This window comes from Apium graveolens, chromosome 5 (assembly GCF_009905375.1).
Source record: "Apium graveolens cultivar Ventura chromosome 5, ASM990537v1, whole genome shotgun sequence".
Lineage (NCBI taxonomy): Eukaryota > Viridiplantae > Streptophyta > Magnoliopsida > Apiales > Apiaceae > Apium > Apium graveolens.
Genome location: NC_133651.1, coordinates 108,076,615 through 108,096,301, shown reverse-complemented (window position 1 = coordinate 108,096,301; position 19,687 = coordinate 108,076,615). Strand labels below are relative to the sequence as shown.

Genomic DNA, 19,687 nt, shown 5'->3' with positions numbered 1-19,687 from the left:
TTATAGCTGCAGAGGTAGATCTATTTGTAGAACAGGCATTCTACTTTTGGGAATCAATTATGTATAATTATAACTTGTGTTGGATAATGGAAACTAATCGTAAACTTATTAAGTAATCATATTGGGTTGTAATAACTTTTAAATTGTGGATTCAAGGACTTGTACTTATTTCAATTTCATCTCTGAGACTATAACGTGTTGTGTGTTATTATGGGGTGACAACATGAGGTTATTTATTTTTAATTAAGTTAAGTGATATTTATGGAAAGAAAGACCGTGACGACCTGGATTCCCGACCCCGGATCTGGGGGTGTTACATTGTTGCTAATTGGTATCAGATTAATGAAAGTGATAAATGCATATATTATAGATATGTGAATAATGTGTGCACAATTATTTGCTTATATGTGGATGATTTGCTTATTTTTTGCTCTAACCTTGCTGCTGTAAATGAGACCTAATACATGCTCAGTAGTAATTTTGAAATGAAAGATTTAAGAGAAGTGAATGTTATACTTGGCATTACAATTACCAGAACTGTTATTAGAATATCATTAGATCAATCTCAATATATAAAAAAATGTTGAAAAAATACAACTATTATCATTATAAACCTATATGTACTCCATTTGATCCCACTATTAAATTATTTAAAAATGAGGGTCACGGTATCAGGAAAAATGAGTATGCTAGTATAATCGGAAGTCTTAGATATGCTACATATTGTACTAGACCGGATATTGCATATATTGTTGGAGTACTTGGCAGATTCATTAGTTGTCCTGGTATGGAACACTGACATGCAGTTGAAAGGGTCATGCGCTACCTTAAGATGGCCATGCTCTTGGGCTTACATTCAAAAGATCTCGCTGTCCTGGAAGGATATAGCGACGCTAATTGGAATGTCTTTTCAAATGATTCTAAGAGCAACTCCAAGAGTTTGGTCCAAATTTGGACCGAACCTCAGTCCAAATTTGGACCGAACCCCTCTCCAACTCCAACAGTTTGGTCTAAATTTCTGTCCAAATCTCAAAATATTTATTTAATTATTTTAAGGTCTTATAATAATAAATATATTATTTTTGTATGATGTAAGATATTATCTTTATATTTTATTATTATTATTAATTACTTGTTTCATTTTAAAATTGTTAATAAATAAATAATAAAATTCTAATTAAACTTCAAATATATATGAAAAATAGTAAACACCTTTAGCTATAATTTTTATAATAAAACCGTTAATAAAATATTACATTCAAATAAGAAAAGTACAAATATTAATTAAATCTTAAAACATCGTTAACTAATACTAATTCTCAGAATTAGTATATTCTTCCCACAAATGCTCAATTAGTGCATCTTGAAGCGCAATATGAGCCTCCTTATTTCTAATTAGTCGATTTAATTTGTCGGACTAAATTAATAATTTAGTTCTCGTCGCATTTTCATTTATGTTGTGTTTCAAATTAAGTTTTATGTGTTGTAATCTTTATTTTAATGTTTTGATGTATTCGTAATTTGAATTCAAGAAATACAATGATATTTATTTAATTATGTTTAAATATTTTTTAATTTAAATTATTATTTAAATAATAATAATAATAATAATATCCTAATATCGGTTAATTGCATTTATAAATACCCGAAATCAAAACTTTATGTAATAAACTAAAAGAAATACATTAAAAACTATTATTTTAATCTCGGTCCAAATTTGGACCGAGATTTAGGCCACTGTTGGGTGAATTTGGACCGAAATCGGTCCAAATTTGGACCTTTAGGCCACTCTTGAAGTTGGCCTAAAGCCACGAGTGGCTATGTCTTCAAAATTGCTGGAGGTTCTGTGTCATGGAAATCCAAGAAACAAAGTCTTTTGGCTAACTCAATTATGGAGTCAGAACTATGCACTATCAACTGCAAGTGAGAAGCAGGTTGGTTAAGAAATTTCTTGTCTGATATTCCGATCCGGGAAAGACCGATTCCTGCTATATTAATCCATTGTGATAGTACTACAACTATTGACCTTATTCAGGCATCTTACTATAATCGTAAGAAATGACAGATTCGCCGTAAACATAATACGGTACAAGGCTGTCTTACAACTGGAGATGTAAGAGTGGATTATATACAATCGAAAGAGAACTTGGCTGATCCTTTGACAAAAGGATTAGCTCGAGAAAAGGTGTGGAACACATCTAAAGAGATGGGACTGAAGCTTACGTGAATGTGAATCTCCTGTGATGGATACCCAACCCGTTGAATGGAGATCCCAATAAACAGGTTCAAAGGGAAAAACGAGTCACCTGAGAAGAAATGAAGATTTATGCAATTTTAAATGGAGTAACACTCCGAGTCCATCTTTGTAAAGCATGATATTATGAAAGTTTGGAAGGTTGAGATCAACTCTTAATAAGTTCATACTCTAGTTTGAGTGGAGTGTCAAATTTAGAGACATACTCCTGATGAACTTACCTCTATGAATATGAAGTGAGGCCGCTTACTAAATGGAACTTGGGCAAGTCATTTAGACATATTCATTAGACTGGTATATAAGCACATGGCCGTAAAGTGCTGGCTTGAAATTACACAGTAACAATGATGTGTGTGTCACATTGTCTTTGTATATGTAAGGATTAAAGTTCAAGACACAAGTCACTTTACATTCCAATACTCTGGTAGTGTTTCACTATGTTAAGGTTCAAATCTTCGGATTCCTTAATTTACTCATCATTGTATCTTTTTGCTCAAATATTTATATATATATAAGTGGGGGATTGTTATTTATATATATATTTAAAATAATTTCATTATGGTCATTTATGATTTTTAATGTGTCATATTTGATTCTTAAAGCTTTAATTAACTTTTATAGTCGTTATAGCTGTAGAGCACATTAAGACTTCAGTTTAGGTATTGTTTTTATGGTATCAGTTCAAAGTCTTTTATGGCATCAGTTTTTATTCTCTTGATTATTTCCTTCTCACATCTATATTTATAGCTATGTGCTGATCACTTTAAAATATGTTCTTTCACACACCAATACAATAAGAAATGAGTTTTTTTTAACAAAAGTGAGAGCTGTGTAGATTTTAATCAATTTCTAGTGCAAGATTTAATTGAGACGGATTAAAGTTCTAGGCCTTTTTATCCTGGGGACACCGCTGATATCTACTACTTGCACCTTAGGTAGAGCCGCAAAATGTTTAAAGAGAGCGACCTAGTACGCGACTCAGCCTCAAGTACTTATTTAAGTTTACTAATTCTGTATTTTGCAGGTATTCTTCCCAACAGATACCACCATGCAGAGATAAGCAAGAGATATACGATATTTTGATTTTAGATTAGAACCCGAGGTCGGGTTTTTAAAAAAATGGAGGAGACTGATGTAGGACAAGAACCCCGGTATTTTGAAGATAAACAAGATAACAACATGATCACGCTGACAGGCCGCATGGTCATACCAAAACAATAAAACATTCAAGAGGCTAGGGAGGACAATAACATGATGATGTTGACGGGCTGCGTGATCATGTCAAAACGGGAAAATATTATAGTGGTTTGAGTTTTGTGGTTCACGAGCAAGCTCAAAAGCTGCATGATCATGCTACTTCTATTTAATTTTTTTATTCTAGTTAGGATTTATTTTTATATTATTTTAGGGTTTATTATCCCTATCTAAATAATGTTATTATGTAACAGAGGATACTTTTTGATTAAATAAAAATTCTAAGAGATTTCTATTATTTTTATTGTGGATTCAAAAATTCTTCCTTGTGAATTTGAGATATGCCTTCTGGATTTAAGGTGTTAAAGGATTTTTTGCATGGGAGTCCAAGCGGGGATTAACGCTTGCTTTTTGTTCACTTCCGCCCTGCGTCAAAAGTAATTTACATAAATACGTCATTTCCAATTACTTACTAGGTACATATATAATCTCAGCTGTAACACCCCAGTCCCACGTCGAGGAGATTTGGGGCTTCTGTTTAGTTTATAAGGTGAAGTACTATTACTATGTGCACCAACAAATTATGATCTTTTGGGGGCCTGTGGTGGGCTAGTCGTTACCCAAGTTGGCTGCATTTGGGACAGTAGGCTTCGACTTATTTTGGACTCGTAATCGGGACTTGACCCGGTTTTCGATAAAGGCTCGGGATTTGACCCGGGTTGTCACATTAGCTACAACAAAAGAGATCTCAATATCACCCAAATAATTTTTTAGCCTTAATATATTCATGCAAAATATTTTCTAAAATTTTTCGATCTTCCTCAACAGGCGGAGAAGCGACTCCCCAATTCACACACAGTATAACAACTTCAGGGTCATCTGGAAAAAAATAATTTAACGAAATATAGGATCTTTAGGGATTGATAGCATGTCGTGAATGTTAAGTTTTTATATTGGCCGTAGTATGTGTGGCCTTTTATCATTTCCTAAATTTACAATTATAATCTGTAGGTCACTAATACATCCATTTTTATGTCTAAGTGAATCGAGTTACCAATTTTCTTACTCGTGGTTGTATTTTCATTTATTCTCAGTTAGTACGTCATTTATAGTTTAGAAATATTGACAATATCATTACTTTTATCCTTTAGATTTTGGTGATTTATCAAAATAAAAATGAGAATTAAATTAAATTTTGGTGATTTATTGTTAATGTTTTAATATTAAAGTAAAGATTTATTTTTTGACCGATGATTTACTGATAAAAAATGAGTACTCTTGTATTGATACTTGAACGAATGATGAAGATGCTTATTTGTCGGAAGTAAAACTAAACCAATTATTTAGGTGAGCAGGATTCTCAAGTCAAGATACTCACTTGTTGAATTGATGAACATATCTTGTTTGAATACTCAATTTCTAATACTCGAAGAACTATTTGGCTATGGAAAACATTTAATGATTGAATGAGTTAATGACAATATTTTTATCGAAATTTTAGGATTTTTGATTAACTAAAAAATTTTGATTTCTTAAATGAAATCTCAATTGAATCGTTCAATATTTGAGTACTGAACAAGTAGCCCACACTCTATATTTTATTAAATATTACCTGATCTCATTATTTTATAAAGATTGTTGTTAATTTTTAGAATGCGAAAGATTGAAGGATAACCATATTGGGTGAAAATATGTAAAATTTGGTAAAGAAGATATTACTATATTGATGAGATGAGATTTGTACCCGAATATATGAAATACCAAGGCAAAAAATTTATAAATATCTTATTAAACTTAAAATTTGTATGTTTCACTGACATAACATGTGGTATCAATCCGTAAAATTTATCTTCAATCAAATAATTATAGATGCACGATATTTTTAACAAATTTATATATTTTTACTTCAACCTAATCGACCAAAATCGACAAGATTGAATCATAAATATGTTTTTTTGATTAATAGGCCAATTTTTTATAACCCAAAATATTGAAAGTAGGTCTTTATTTTATTATTTCTAACCGGACCAAGCCAATTTCCGAAATATAGCATAAAATAAAAGAAATGTAACCCATATTTTTGGATCAAAGTCCAATCAAACACAACTTTATTAATCCAAACCAATTTTATCTGCCCAACCCGATTATTAAAATTGGGTCATTTTTTTTAGTGTCTGTGAACCTGACCAACCCACCCAGTTGTGGTCCAGTTACGGGGGTGCTGATATATAAACCCACACGCCCTCTCCGGACTTGACATATCCCCTAAATTAATCGTATCGTATCTATAAAATTGAATAATCTAGGGTTTATTGGGAAGGAAGCTGAGAGGATGCAACCAGCACAAGCAGCTCCAATCAACCCTGCTCACTACCACCACCAACAACAACAGCAATGGTATCAACAACCACCTCAGTTTCAACAACAGCCGCAGCCTCAGCTCGCGCAACAGCAGTACGCGCCGCCGCTTCAGCAACAACAGCAGCATTACGCGCCTCCGCAACAGCAGCAGCAGGTGTATTACCCGCCGCCTCAGGCCGCCGTTGCGGCGCCGGCGACTGGAGATGAGATTCGTACCCTTTGGATCGGAGATTTGGAGTATTTTATGGATGAGGGTTATCTTGCTAACTGCTTTGGTGGTCAATCTGGAGAGGTACCTTTTTAATTCTGTTGTTTAATTGTTATGTTTGCACAAATTTATGATATGAGAATTGGATATGTGATACTACTTACTGCATTATATATATATATATTTTAAGTTGTATAAGGAAATTCATATATATATATATATATATTAAGTTGTATAAGGAAATTCTCCAGTATTAGGTCGTGTCGAGTTCTATTCAGTTCGGTTGTACACCTAGATATCTGTTTGTGGTTGTTTTTTTGAGTATGTTAGATTAGAAAGTTATTTATTTGTGCGAAATCAGTGTAAATTATGTGGGGAAAAATATCAAACTCATCCATCACTCATTTCATCCAAATGTATCAAATGGGTCATTACTTTCCAGTTTGACTCAATTTGATTACTAATTTGAAATTTTGTATCAAGTTAGTTATTAAAAAGTTAAAATCTTGTATCGATTTAGTCATTGGCAGATGATTTATTTGATACAAATTGTTAAATTAGTCATCAATTTGAGTCAAACTGGAAAGTAATGATATATTTGAATGAAACGAGTGATCAACTTCATATGTTTCCCAAATTATATGTCATGTTTTACAGGGATTATGAGTCTATTTATTAATTTTGCGCTTTTTTTATTTAGAACGTTACAATTTTGCATATTACTCTATTTTTTAGACTCAAGGTTATTATTATGTGTAGGTTTTGTCTGCAAAAGTTATTCGTAACAAGTCCACTGGTCAGCCAGAAGGCTATGGCTTTATTGAGTTCGTGAGTCGTGCGGTAGCTGAGAGGACTTTGCAGACATATAATGGTACGCCAATGCCAACTGTTCAGAAAAATTTTAGGCTGAATTGGGCATCTTTTGGGGTTGGTGAAAAGCGTCCGGATGATATGATTGACTATACAATATTTGTTGGGGATTTGGCTGCCGATGTTTCGGACTACACTCTTCAGGAGACTTTCAGGGCATACTATCCATCGGTTAGAGGAGCAAAGGTTGTAATTGATAAGGAGACATCCCGCTCTAAGGGTTATGGTTTTGTCAAGTTTGGGGATGAGAGCGAACAGTTGCGAGCTATGACTGAGATGAATGGAGTTATGTGTTCAAGTAGGCCCATGCGTATTGGCCCAGCTGCTAACAACAAGAAGAGCACGGGAATTCAACAGCCCGCAAAAGGTACAACTCAATGACTTTCTACCAGCCTTATGATATAATATTTCTGTAATTTGTGATACATTTAGACAGTTATTTTGTGCTTGAATTTATTTAGCTATTTTGTGTTGTTTCTTATTTGTATTTTTATCTTTGAATTTTCATTTAGCCATCCAAATGTTAATAAGTTCAATACTTTCACTGGTCTTGTGTGTGTTTGCGATGCGACATAATTGAAGTGATCACTTCTCATCAAATGTTACATATTTCTTCTCGTATATACTGATTTTTGTATGTATAAAAACATGTATACTGGTGATACATACACATATCATTTTTCATATATTCTTGTTATTCCTTGTATTTTCAGTGATTTTACTAATTAGTTATGGATCAGTATATTCCTTGTATTATAACTGATTTCCTTACTAAATTACCTAGTATATCAGTATGATTGCCTAAGCATAATGTCTCGTATTTGATTTGTGATACAAGTTTGTATGCCTAAGCATACAAGTTTGCCCGCAAGGGTTGGCTCAGTTGGTTAAAGAGGGGATAATTATCTTCTTGGTCACATGTTCGAATCCCACGAGATGAGAATTTATGATTATGCCTTCTGAACCAGAGTTTGCGGGTTCCCTACGATAAAACAAAAAACTGGCTAACTCATGTTCTTGTTTTTATTTGTTACTTTGACTTCAAATTATTCTAGACTTCGATAATGTGCTGAATTTGGTTGATGTATCATTTGTGAAAATTCAGTTTGGCTTTGAAGTGTCTTATCATCTATAAATTTGTAATGTTTTTACATTATATACCATGTACATATCATATATGTATATTTACTTGTTTCCGATGAGTCTGCGCTCGTTGTGCTTATGCTCCCGGAGGCCTTTGCGCTTTCATGTGCATATCACGTTTAATAATGTTGACTACATAGAGAAAAGTTTTTTATACAAGTTTCTACTAAATTATGACTAAATTGCGGCCAACTTCTGTTTTTGTTTTTATTTGTTACTTTTACTTAAAAATTATTCTAAAATTTAGACTTTGAAATATGCGATGAATATGGTTGATTTATCCTTTATTACAATTCAGTTTGTCTTATAAGAGTCTGATTTTCTGTAAATTTATAATGTTACTATATATATCATATATCATATATGTATAGTAACTTGTTTCCGAGAAATCCGCGCATTACGCGTTACACTTATGCTCCAGGAAGCCTTTGTGCTTTAAATGTGCATATGGCGTTTGATTAATATCAGTGACTACATACATAGATATTTGGTAATTTAAATAAATTTACTTACCTTTCTATCACTTCTTTATTGCCTTCATCTTGACACTTTGTTATTTGCAGCCACATACCAAATCACTCAAGGAGCTCAAAGTGAGGATGATCCAAATAATACTACAGTTAGTACATGTACCTCAAGTTTGATCATTATGATATTTTTTGCATACATATATTAACGAAATATTGACTTCTTTCTACAGATATTTGTTGGTGGTTTGGATCCTAGTGTGTCCGAAGAATATTTGAGGCAGGTGTTTGGCGTACATGGGCAATTGGAACATGTGAAAATTCCTGTAGGGAAGCGATGCGGCTTTGTTCAATTTGCTGAAAGGTACCTTTCATTAGAACATATCATTGGTATCCAGTTGGCATTGTAGTAATGTAAATTTGTCCCTGGTTGTTTACTGCAACTACAGAGCTCGTGCCGAGGAAGCTTTGAGTAGGTTGAACGGGACTCAGTTGGGTGGACAAAATATTAGGCTTTCTTGGGGTCGTACTCCTTCAAACAAACAGGTTGATTAATTTAAAACTTATTCAATTGTCTTGTAATGATATTTTAATGGCTGACACATCTGTGATCTATCCTATGTGCTTGTTTAGCCCCAAGTAGATCCCAACCAGTGGAATGGTGGTGGTGGTGGTGGTGGTGCTGGGTATTACGGGTATGGACAGGGATATGAAACTTATGGATATGCGCCACCTTCCCAAGGTCCTAATGTTTCTTATGGAGGTTACCCAGGTTATGCAAATTATCCCCAGAATCAGCAGCAACAGTAGTAGAGACTCAGGTTGCATTCTTACATCCCATTTTTTATTGTGCTTTTATTGTGCCTTGACCTTGTGTCTATGGAGTCAGATTAAAGGCCGGAAAAGTATTATAATATAGTTATATAAAGTTGCTAAGCTTAGAAGTTTCTCTTTGATTAAAACGTTGAATCCAGTGGTTTTTTAGTGCGAAACCATCTTACAAAAACAGTTTTGTACACATTCTTTTTTACATATTTATAACTTTAAATATAAGTAACCAATGAAGTCAATGGTATCCATTGTTAGATGTGTTTCTAGTCTTGTTAACTAATACATCAGAGCAAATTCTCCTATTAAAATTGCTCTTAGTTGTCCACAATTTTTAATTAGACACAACATCAAAATTCTAAAGGTCTCTAATTCTTTTCTTTGTAGTGATTTGCTGGGTCGATGACATTTACAAGAAGCTAGCTAGCATGGGAATTGATCAAACCTTGTTTGCAGATTTTTCGAGGAAGTGCATCTACAAGTTTATGTAGTTTTCAAGATCAGTGTTTCATCTTCAGTTCTCTAGGCAATTACCTATCTTTATGTTAATTATTAGTAGAACTTGAGTTATCTGTTTTGCTCATGCCATCCCCGACCTCAAATTTTAGTCTCTCTGGGAACTATTGTAGTGATTATTGTGTTAAGTTGGGTGATTGTTTATAGTTGATATATATACTTCTAATGGGCAAGGAGGTTCTTATATCATTGTCCATTTTTGACAGTGTCTGAATCATTTCTGCTTATAACATTTCAATAAGGATTAAGAAAAGCTGGTATTGTTATTATGATTTAGATAAAAAAAAGTAATTTGTTACACTCTAGCTTGTGAATGGACTGCAACCTTGATAGGGGCAGATTATGATTAACTTAGTGAGTAATGTGGTCAATTGCCCATTTTTCTATGGAGTTTGGGTTATTTTCTGAAATTGCAACTTTTAGCTACTATGTACTATAAATAGACCCCCAGCCTAAGTGGGGCTCTTATTTTGAACTTTGTGATGTCATGTAATTGTGAAATTCATAACAAGTTCTCAGCAGAAATATTGATAAAGTATGCATTACAAATTTAATTCCACATTCGCTTTGCTTTGATAGTGGCAACTGGTAATTTATGGGAGAAGTAAAATGTTTCACTCGCTTGCTCCAGGGTTTAAAAATTTATACAATAGTGAAATTAATTTTATGAACATGCTCCCGAGTTGTAAGGAAAGTATATGAATGATTGCAAGTTACTATTATATCCTTAAATCTAAGAAATTATAAATTAACTAACGAAGGTATATTTTCCCTATTTGTATATCAAGTTTTTTTTTTAAAAAAAATAATAAACAAATTGTTTTTGCTTTAATCCCATATTTGAAGTGAAAGTATATAATATTTTTACTTGCATTCACCACCTTCAAAGAGATAATGCAATTATACCGTTTTTTCTATATCAAATGAAACCCGATTGAATACTACATTCGGGATAGATGACTAACTGAAACTGCGGGATGAGAAAGGATGGTACAAGGAAACCCGATTGAATACTACATTCGGGATAGATGACTAACTGAAACTGCGGGATGAGAAAGGATGGTACAAGGATGTGTGTAAGGGTGAGAAAGAGAAGATAAACTGATAAAGAGCCGAGTAATACCCGCTCTCTAATACGCATTCGTTGGATATCTTTTTATAAAAATGACTGGAATACCATATTATGAAATGCGTATGATATTCGGTATTCAAACTTCTTGTGCGTATTTTTTTGTATTATCAATACTTTATTGAATAATGCGTATTGAAATCGGTATTTTCAACCATCGTCTCCCATAATTGTTATTTTTATTACAAAGTATTAAAAAAATGATTGTTTATCTTTCGCCCTCCTTGAAAAATCTGTGGAGCATGAAGAGAGGTGAAAGTTTTGTTACTTGATTTTCTTTACATCTGCTTTCGTCCATTTTTAAAACTCCCGAGTAGGGCATAAACGATTTTAAGATTACTCTTATATTATTGCAAGAATTAAGCTTCAAATAAAAGATGGAAGTAGAAATTCTGGATAACGTCAAATCAGGTCTAAAGGGTGTACGGTTTGAAAATTGGTTTGAAAATTCTGGGTGACACCAAAACACTATATCCTGATACTAAATTATTACACTATAATCTAAATTTACAATTAGATATATGGGACCATTTTTACTACTAGTAAAACATATATGCTATATCATGAATGGGACCATTTTTACGACTAGTAAAACATATATGCTATATCATGATTCATGACTTTCTGAGGTTGCTATAGAACTGACAATCTCATTAATGATCCCACTCTCCAAATTGCAAATGATGAGCAGATTGTGATCTCATAATCAGTGGTGATCCTTTCAGCCAACTACGGCCAACAGATTTTCCCTGAATACTGGTACTGAACAGAAGAGAGATGCAGATATTCCGGTAAGAGCATAGGCAATAGCACAAAATGGAAGAGCCTCAGGCTCGTTTGCTGACAGTGCGGCTGTTCCAAATCCATGACAACTGCAACACAAAGTATAAATATATTCCGTACTGTTAAATATGGTGTAAACCCAATATAATCAATGCAAGAAGCTCTGATCAAGTATAGAGAAATACCAGAAACAAATAACCATTATACAAGCATAACTACCAATGGATCACCCAGCAGGGAAATGAAGTGACAAGCTTCAGATATGACAAAGCAATAGTCTTAGTTATTTAATAAGCAGACTTTGATGCTTTGCCTGGATCATCTATTGACTACAATGCTGGCATCCCGTGGCAGGTACACCGCCCAAGTGAGTTTTCTTTTGCCCAATTTCTTCATCCATAAAAGCTATCTTATGATTGTAATTTTAGTAGTGAACATACCAACATCATACTAGTACGCCTTTTGGAGTAGCTCGCTATGACTGGAGCAGGTAAGTTACTGTCTTGTGTGATTGTCATGGCCTTGATCTAATTTTACTGTTTTAACCCAAAATTCGCAACCATGCAACTGTGCAAGTTCAGTTCCGGTAGTTAAACTTGCTTAAATTGTTGCATTCAAAACAAAAAAGAAGGCTGATAGTCTACTCATTTGTTTAAATGGTTTTAGCATTAGGCTGTAGCGAGAAACAGTGCTGACTTCCCCTTAAATGGACCTTAACACGATATAAATCTAAAATTACAGAAAAATACCTAGGCGAGTAGACCTAATAGGACTGCCCCAGTAAACAGCCAAGAACATATAATGCTTTAGTAGGTGTTATGCCTAAAAACTCTGAGCATGTGGATATATAGTAAGAAGTAAAGAAGGCATATGAACAATGAATTGATGTGCCTGTAGAGAATGACTATACTAGGTATATAACAAATAAATTTCTTTCAAGCAAAGGCACCCTGAGGTTTTCTCATCTACGTGTTTCTCTCGTTTGGACTAAGAGTGCTTAAGCCATGAGCCAGCTAAAGATGTTTTATAAACAAAAAAGTTGTTTCAACTTCATTAGTTCTTAATAAATAGATTGCACATTACCGTCAAGATTCAATATGATGAAAATTTAATTTACATGTACACAATTGCATACCTGGATGCAGTAGCAACTCCACGAGCAATAGGATCCTGAAACCGCAGTTTATCAAGTACCAATTTCACAAAATTGGCTCCAACCAAACCCGTTAGTACAACAACTGCGGCTGTGATGGATGAATTGGCAACTACAACAATTTTGGGAAGAAAGATTAGCAAGTTAGTACTATCATGGAAATGGAATATGCTAAAATGAGTAAAAGACTTGACAACAACTATCCGTTTTGAGTGAATTTTCTGTGTGGACATTAAGTAAATGTAAGACAAAAATATCATTTACAATTTACAACATGAGTTTCAAGTTGTGAACCCAATAGTAAGATTAAGCATTTAGAGATAGGTAAAAGAAATAATTAAATCTGTATATAGGGGTATTCAAGTCCCTATATAGTGGTTCTTGTTTCCTTCTTATGTAGAAGGAGAAAACAATATACTAGTGCAGATTTGGTTCATTTAAATATGTAGAATTGATCACTGTATTTCAGGATATCATTTACAAATCCTGCAATAGAAGGAAAAAAAATACATACCATCAAAGAGTGAGGCAATGCTGAGTGCCAATGCCACAGTTATACATCTAGGTAGAATCGATACAGTCAGATATTGTTCTAGCCCAACAAGGCGTCCCACAATTGCAGTGGAATACAATGAAAATAAGGCTGAGATGATCACTGCTGTGAAAATCTCGGTTGCGTGTCTCCTGACAAGCTGAAAAACATATTAAAAACAGATTTACAAAAATGAACATCGTTACTAAGCAAACTCATTATCTCCGGTTTAAGTGATAAAATGCGAACAATGCCATAAAAATGATGGGCATAGATAGGTTTATATTTTATTTTTTGTTTATTAATAATGAACATAAAGAATAACATACTTGCAGTATATACGTCCCACTCTGTTCAACTTTAAAGGTGAACACTCTTTAATACTCCCTTGATAGTAGGTGCTCTGCTTCTCTTTACATTCTCTCTTTAATATTTGACCAGAATACTTGCTCTCTTGTCAAACAGTTTAACACAATCACACCCTACATGAATATTGATTTTTTAGGTATACATCTTCCCTAGCAAGGAAGCTAGCATCCTTCGACCTAATCCTAGTCTATGAAGGTTTTGATTTCATTTTTTTTTGATAAATATCTATGAAGGTTTTGAGATTTACCATTAATCATCTAGATTTACATATTAGCATTATTTGTTGTTTAACCTTGAACACAACAAATAATCAACTTGCAACAAAATCCCCCTTTTAGTGAATTTTAGGTGTTCAGACTTGACTAATTCCAGCTCCTCAGAACACTTCTTTGACTCACGAAAAGAAATCAGGGATCAAACCGAGTGACTTTCACAAATCGCATAATTTTATCTGCCACATTTGTAACCATCACCAAATTATCAAAACAAAATGAACAGCCTGAAGAACCATATAGTACATCATTACCGGGCATTCTTTGAACTTGCTAATAGATCAAGATAATTTTACATACCTGCTAGCACCATGTTTGAACATAAATAATAGATACTGATCTACAAGAGTAACCATTTACCTCTCTCTTTATACATTAATTAAAAAGCATTTACCTTTTTCTGTTTATACATTGAGAAGGCAAACGAGAGAATAACAGAATTCAAAAGTCCCATTAGAATGTCACCAGCACCAGGGTTTGATGGGACTTTTGTAAGATAACATCCTGTATATTAAAACAGGCACAGACATCAAGATCAGAAGCAAAAATCTGATCACGTAAAATAGTCAACCAATTTGCAAAAGAAGCAAAGGAAAAACAAGTGCCTATACAAGAATCCTCTAAAATTTATATGAACTTTGTACAAAGTCAATCACAAAACAACGCACGAAGCATGAAGAATGAAGGTAAAATGGAATACGCCACATCTAAGGAAGTTTATTCTATTTTCTAATATTAGCTATATTGCTTCATGGTATGTATTTAACGTTCCATATTCGCAGACCAGTTTCACTGAAATTTATCCTGACAAATACCTTGTCAGATAAATCTTCCTGATATTGCAATTAATTCAGAGTGCTTGTTGGAATGAGATGCCACCTATTTTAAAGATTATTGAACTCTGTCCATAGCATATGTAGAAGATTCAACCAAATATGTTTATCATTTACCTAGAACATTATAGAACCCTTCTCGTGAAAGAAACCCAAAAGCAACTGCTGCAATTACTGCAAATAGTACACAAGAAATGATTGGATGGATAATTTTCATCACATATGATGGCAGTCTGATGAAAGATTATCCAACCAATTTACCATATATTTAATTAGCTATACTTTCAACAATTTAGATTAAAATTTTCTTACAGATTTGTAAATAGTATAATCTTGACTAGGATCAAACTAGACTTACCTACAACCAACCATGTAGCCTAAAACTGTAGCTGCCAGGAAAAATGGTAGATATGTAATTGCGTGTGTTCCGAGTAATGTTGGGTGAATAAGTGCTCCTAGAAATGATACAAGGAAGATGCCACTCCAAACCCTGACCTCTGTCTGAGAAAAGGAAGAAGGCCTTGACATTGGCTCAGCAGGTATCAGTTCTGTTTTAACCATTTTTCGTACAGAAATAGCTGTACAACCTGCAACAATTAGTGTAGCTAGCCAACCTCCAACTGCAGAAAAAAGCTAAAAATCAATGCTATATCTCATCAAGAAGTGGTTTGACTAATCATAATCATGGTTGTCATGTCGGTCGACTAGTCGCCGACTAGTCGACTAAGCCGTGATTGGATGTCGGCTAAACATGTCGACTAGCTGAATGTCGATATTTCGGTCGCCTGGTCGACTAAGCGGTCGACTAGTCGAGCCGCTGAATGTAAATATTTTTTCTGCATAATTTTTTTTTCATGCTGCACTACCACATCACATCACAGTTGTATCACACAATTGTTATTGATCAGTTGTTACATATTTCACATGATTGCAAGTACGTTTCTTTGTAGTTATTTGTTAACTCTTCTAGACTTCATCATTCTCTCCAAGTATCGGATTCTTAATTTCTGAAAATCTGAAATAGAACATTGTGGAGGGAGTTGGAACTTAAAACCTAGAACTTAGAAATCTAAAATACATAATATATATACAAATGTGTGTGTGTATATATAGTATTTTTACTTTATATTAATATATTATGTTTTTATTATTATTTTTTTGTCGACTAGTCAACGACTAGCTGGAGGTCCGTCAACTCGCCTCGACTCATCGACGTGACAACCATGATCATAATCGATGCACAATACCAAAATACAGGAAGTGAACCATGAATAAACCAAATTACATGTTTGTAAAATAAGTCTCACTAAAGCACAATACTTCACTCATATTTTTCTTAACCGTGATTTAGAATCTGCTAAAAAACCCTAAAAGTCCCTTATTTTTTCTGCAAGATCCATGCCATTGCCTTGTATTAGAGATCAATTAAACAACAATTCAGAACTTAAGTCGGAAAAGAAGCCTAACCAGAGTACAAATTTTCAATCATTTCTCATACAACTATAAAAATTCAATTTTTTTTTGTTTCATTTCAACATAAATGCTCCACAAATCACAATCGAAATGAGCTAGAACAATACTATACAACATTTCAATACCATACATACATAATCATACCGATAATAAAGCAGATTTTGAGCCCAGAAGCCGCAGGAATATCCTGAATAGAAATAGGCAAGACCACCAAGGCAGGAACATAAAACAAAGGAAGCCACCTCTGAATAAACAGAAGTGCAGGCTCAAAAAAAATCATGGAATTAATTGCTGCAACAGGGAAGTTGAAATCAAGAAACACAAGAATGGAGAAAATACAAAACATCCCAAACAGTGCACTGGGAAACTTAATCCCCATAACAACAAAAGCCTGAGCCAAGATTTTATCAAGTGCTATTATAATCCCAAGTGAAGCAACCAAATGCATTGCCTCCAACACCTAGTAGTGTACACATATTATATGTATCAAAACAAAAATACCCATTTCAAGAAAATTATTAAAATTAAAAGTTTAAGACATGAAAGACATAATCTATACTTACAGTGTGTTTGAGGGTGTTGGAGGTGACAGTAGGATCCTCCATGGATGTTAGAGAGTTTAGAGATGACCCCACCAGGCACGAGCTAAATCTTTGTTTAATCGGCAACTATTTTGGAACATAAAATATCTACAGTTATCATACATTAAAGTGAAACAAATTTATCTTTTTTTCCCGAAATATTTTTTTTTTGTTTGTTTTTTAAGTCGCAGTAAATAAATTTATCTAAATTATCTTTAATCTAATAAATAGTTTTGAAACCTGAATGTGAAGAAAAGTAATTTTTGTGAAACAAGCAGAATAAGCATATGATCACTTTTACGTAAATTTCTCTTTAGCGAAAAATATATAAAATATTTATTAAAATGAAAATATTATCACTTGTATAATGGAAAGTACAAATGAATTATTTTATAAGCGGTTTAAAATACTATCATTTGAAATACCCAAGTTCAATTTTTTTTTGCAAACATATTATTATTTTTCTAATTTTTTGCAAAACTATTTATTTTTAAATTTTTAATTATAAAATACAAATTTTCAGTTTTTTTTAACAAAAAATGGAGTTTTCATATCGAGTTACAGAAGCAATCTTAAATACAATGAAGCATATAAAATGTCTAAAACGTGACTTTGTGTAATTACTAGAGTGACATTTTGATTCATTTTACATAACGGGATATTTGGGCATTTTATTTTAAAATAATATTATTTGTATTATTTTCTTAATTCAATCATAGCTTCTAATAGAATTCAAAATTTCTGACGCAAATTAATTGCACTTGATTTTGGTTGTACTTCATTTTCACGAACAGTTTTAATACGAATATATTTAAACTGCGATTTTTTTATGGTATACTTATTGAGTTGATGTAATCGTGTATTTACAACAACTGCACTAATCAAAATATACCAAAATTATAAAATATAATGATTAGCACGTGCCATTAGCACATAGTAGACAAACCCTTCAAACCTTGCTCTTGCATACGCGGCCACTAAAACACATACTCCCTCTGTCCCACTCGATTGTCTAAATTACTTTTGGCACGTTTTTCAATGCTCGTTTAAAATATAGTTTCATAAATTTTTTTTTGAATAAAAATTTAATGTTTAAACTGAATAAAAGTTTAATGTTTAAACTTTTATTCAAAAAAAATTTAAAAAAACAATATGAAACTATACTTTATAAAAATCTCGAAATGCGTGCAAATAATGAACGTAAACATCCAAATGGGAAGGATGAAGTACTATAATAAAAGGAGAAATTTATTACTAGCGTACTCGATCAAACGGGTTATTTTCTACTCATCCATATTAGGGGTGTACACGGATCGGGTTGGGCGGATTGGGAGAATTTAGCAACCCAACCCAATTAATTCCGGTTTTCAAAATTTCAACCCAACCCAAACCGTTTAAATTTGTAACCCAAACCAATTTGTATACTTCGGTTTGGTTCGGTTTGGATCGGTTTGATCGGTTTATTAAATATACAAAATTAATATAAAAAATTATAATATAACATAAGGTTTCAAAGTTTAAAATACTTGAAAATAGTTCAAAACAATATTACAATCCTCCATATTGAATAGTCTTAAACATCTAATTTTCGACATCAAAAGTACTAATAATATTACTTACGCTTTAAATATTGGAATGAATCATAAATGTAAAAAATATAACACTAATTAAACATCTATTGTTGTTACGAAATGAACTATGAACACGGAGGTTATAAGTTACATTTAGAGTTAGAGATATATGGATCTATGTAAATGGTCTAAACATAATTTTGGATTAACTTATTAGCATGTACATATATATTTTAATCGGGTTGGGTTGGATTGGTTTAAAATTATCGAAAACCATATCCAACCCAATTAAATCGGGTTGACATTTTTTCAACCCAACTATATATCGGGTTGAAAAAAATCGGTTTGGTTCGGCCGAAATAGGGTCGGTTCGGTTTGGATTGGTCGGGTTGGCCAAACCGTGTACACCCCTAATCCATATTACCCCGTAAATTCAAAATCCATAACCCAAGAGCTACGAGAATCTATATTATATTATATTATAATAATCAGAATGAGCTATAATTGGGTTCAACAGTTATCTCATAATTTTGGTTATTAAAATAATAAATAAATAGTGTTATATATCCGTTAAACTATTAAATTGTTAAACTACTAGACAATGTCTAATTATTCAACTAAACTACGACCACAATTTATCCTATTATTACAAAATAAATAAATAGTATTATATATCCGTTAAACTAATAAATTGTTAAATTACTAGACATAATCACCTTATCCTATTAAACTCCGATCACAGGTTCTCCTATAATTTTAATTATAAGATTTTAATTATTATATATTTATAAAAGTATTTTAAAATTATAATATGACGAGATAAATAAAATTTTTAAATATTAACGAAAAATCGTGCATCACACGGGGTTCAAGTTAATACTATTTAATGCAATGTGGTATTGATTTCAAATTTCACTATTTAGAGAGAAAATATATTCCAAGTAACATTTATGATCATTTCTTTCATAATGATATTTGGCGTATTTTATCTCGTATTGAAGCCTTTTTTCAATGTAATAAAAGTAACGTATAATGTAAACAAAAAATTCGATGCATAAGTGCTTCATTTTGCGAAAATTTTCAAAGATGAGTACAATCACAAGAAAACTTAAAAAAACAGTATTTTTGGTATTTTTTCACAAAGTAGTTT

At 32.7% G+C, this 19,687-nt stretch overlaps 2 protein-coding genes across 2 annotated transcripts; one reads left to right on the top strand and one right to left on the bottom strand.

Moving 5' to 3' along the window:
• Positions 1–5,695: 5,695 nt before the first annotated feature.
• LOC141724360 (polyadenylate-binding protein RBP45-like) lies at positions 5,696–10,046 on the top strand. Its single transcript, XM_074526481.1, has 7 exons — positions 5,696–6,101; positions 6,777–7,254; positions 8,594–8,649; positions 8,731–8,861; positions 8,947–9,043; positions 9,131–9,318; positions 9,713–10,046. Exons 1-6 carry the CDS (start codon positions 5,781–5,783, stop codon positions 9,305–9,307), a joined length of 1,260 nt encoding a protein of 419 aa, XP_074382582.1. The 5' UTR covers positions 5,696–5,780; the 3' UTR covers positions 9,308–9,318; positions 9,713–10,046.
• A 1,302-nt stretch (positions 10,047–11,348) lies between these two features.
• LOC141724359 (plastidal glycolate/glycerate translocator 1, chloroplastic-like) lies at positions 11,349–17,076 on the bottom strand. Its single transcript, XM_074526480.1, has 8 exons — positions 16,949–17,076; positions 16,530–16,845; positions 15,271–15,532; positions 15,030–15,145; positions 14,474–14,583; positions 13,421–13,598; positions 12,889–13,018; positions 11,349–11,842 (listed from the first exon to the last, which is right to left on the bottom strand). Exons 1-8 carry the CDS (start codon positions 16,988–16,990, stop codon positions 11,692–11,694), a joined length of 1,305 nt encoding a protein of 434 aa, XP_074382581.1. The 5' UTR covers positions 16,991–17,076; the 3' UTR covers positions 11,349–11,691.
• Positions 17,077–19,687: the final 2,611 nt, after the last annotated feature.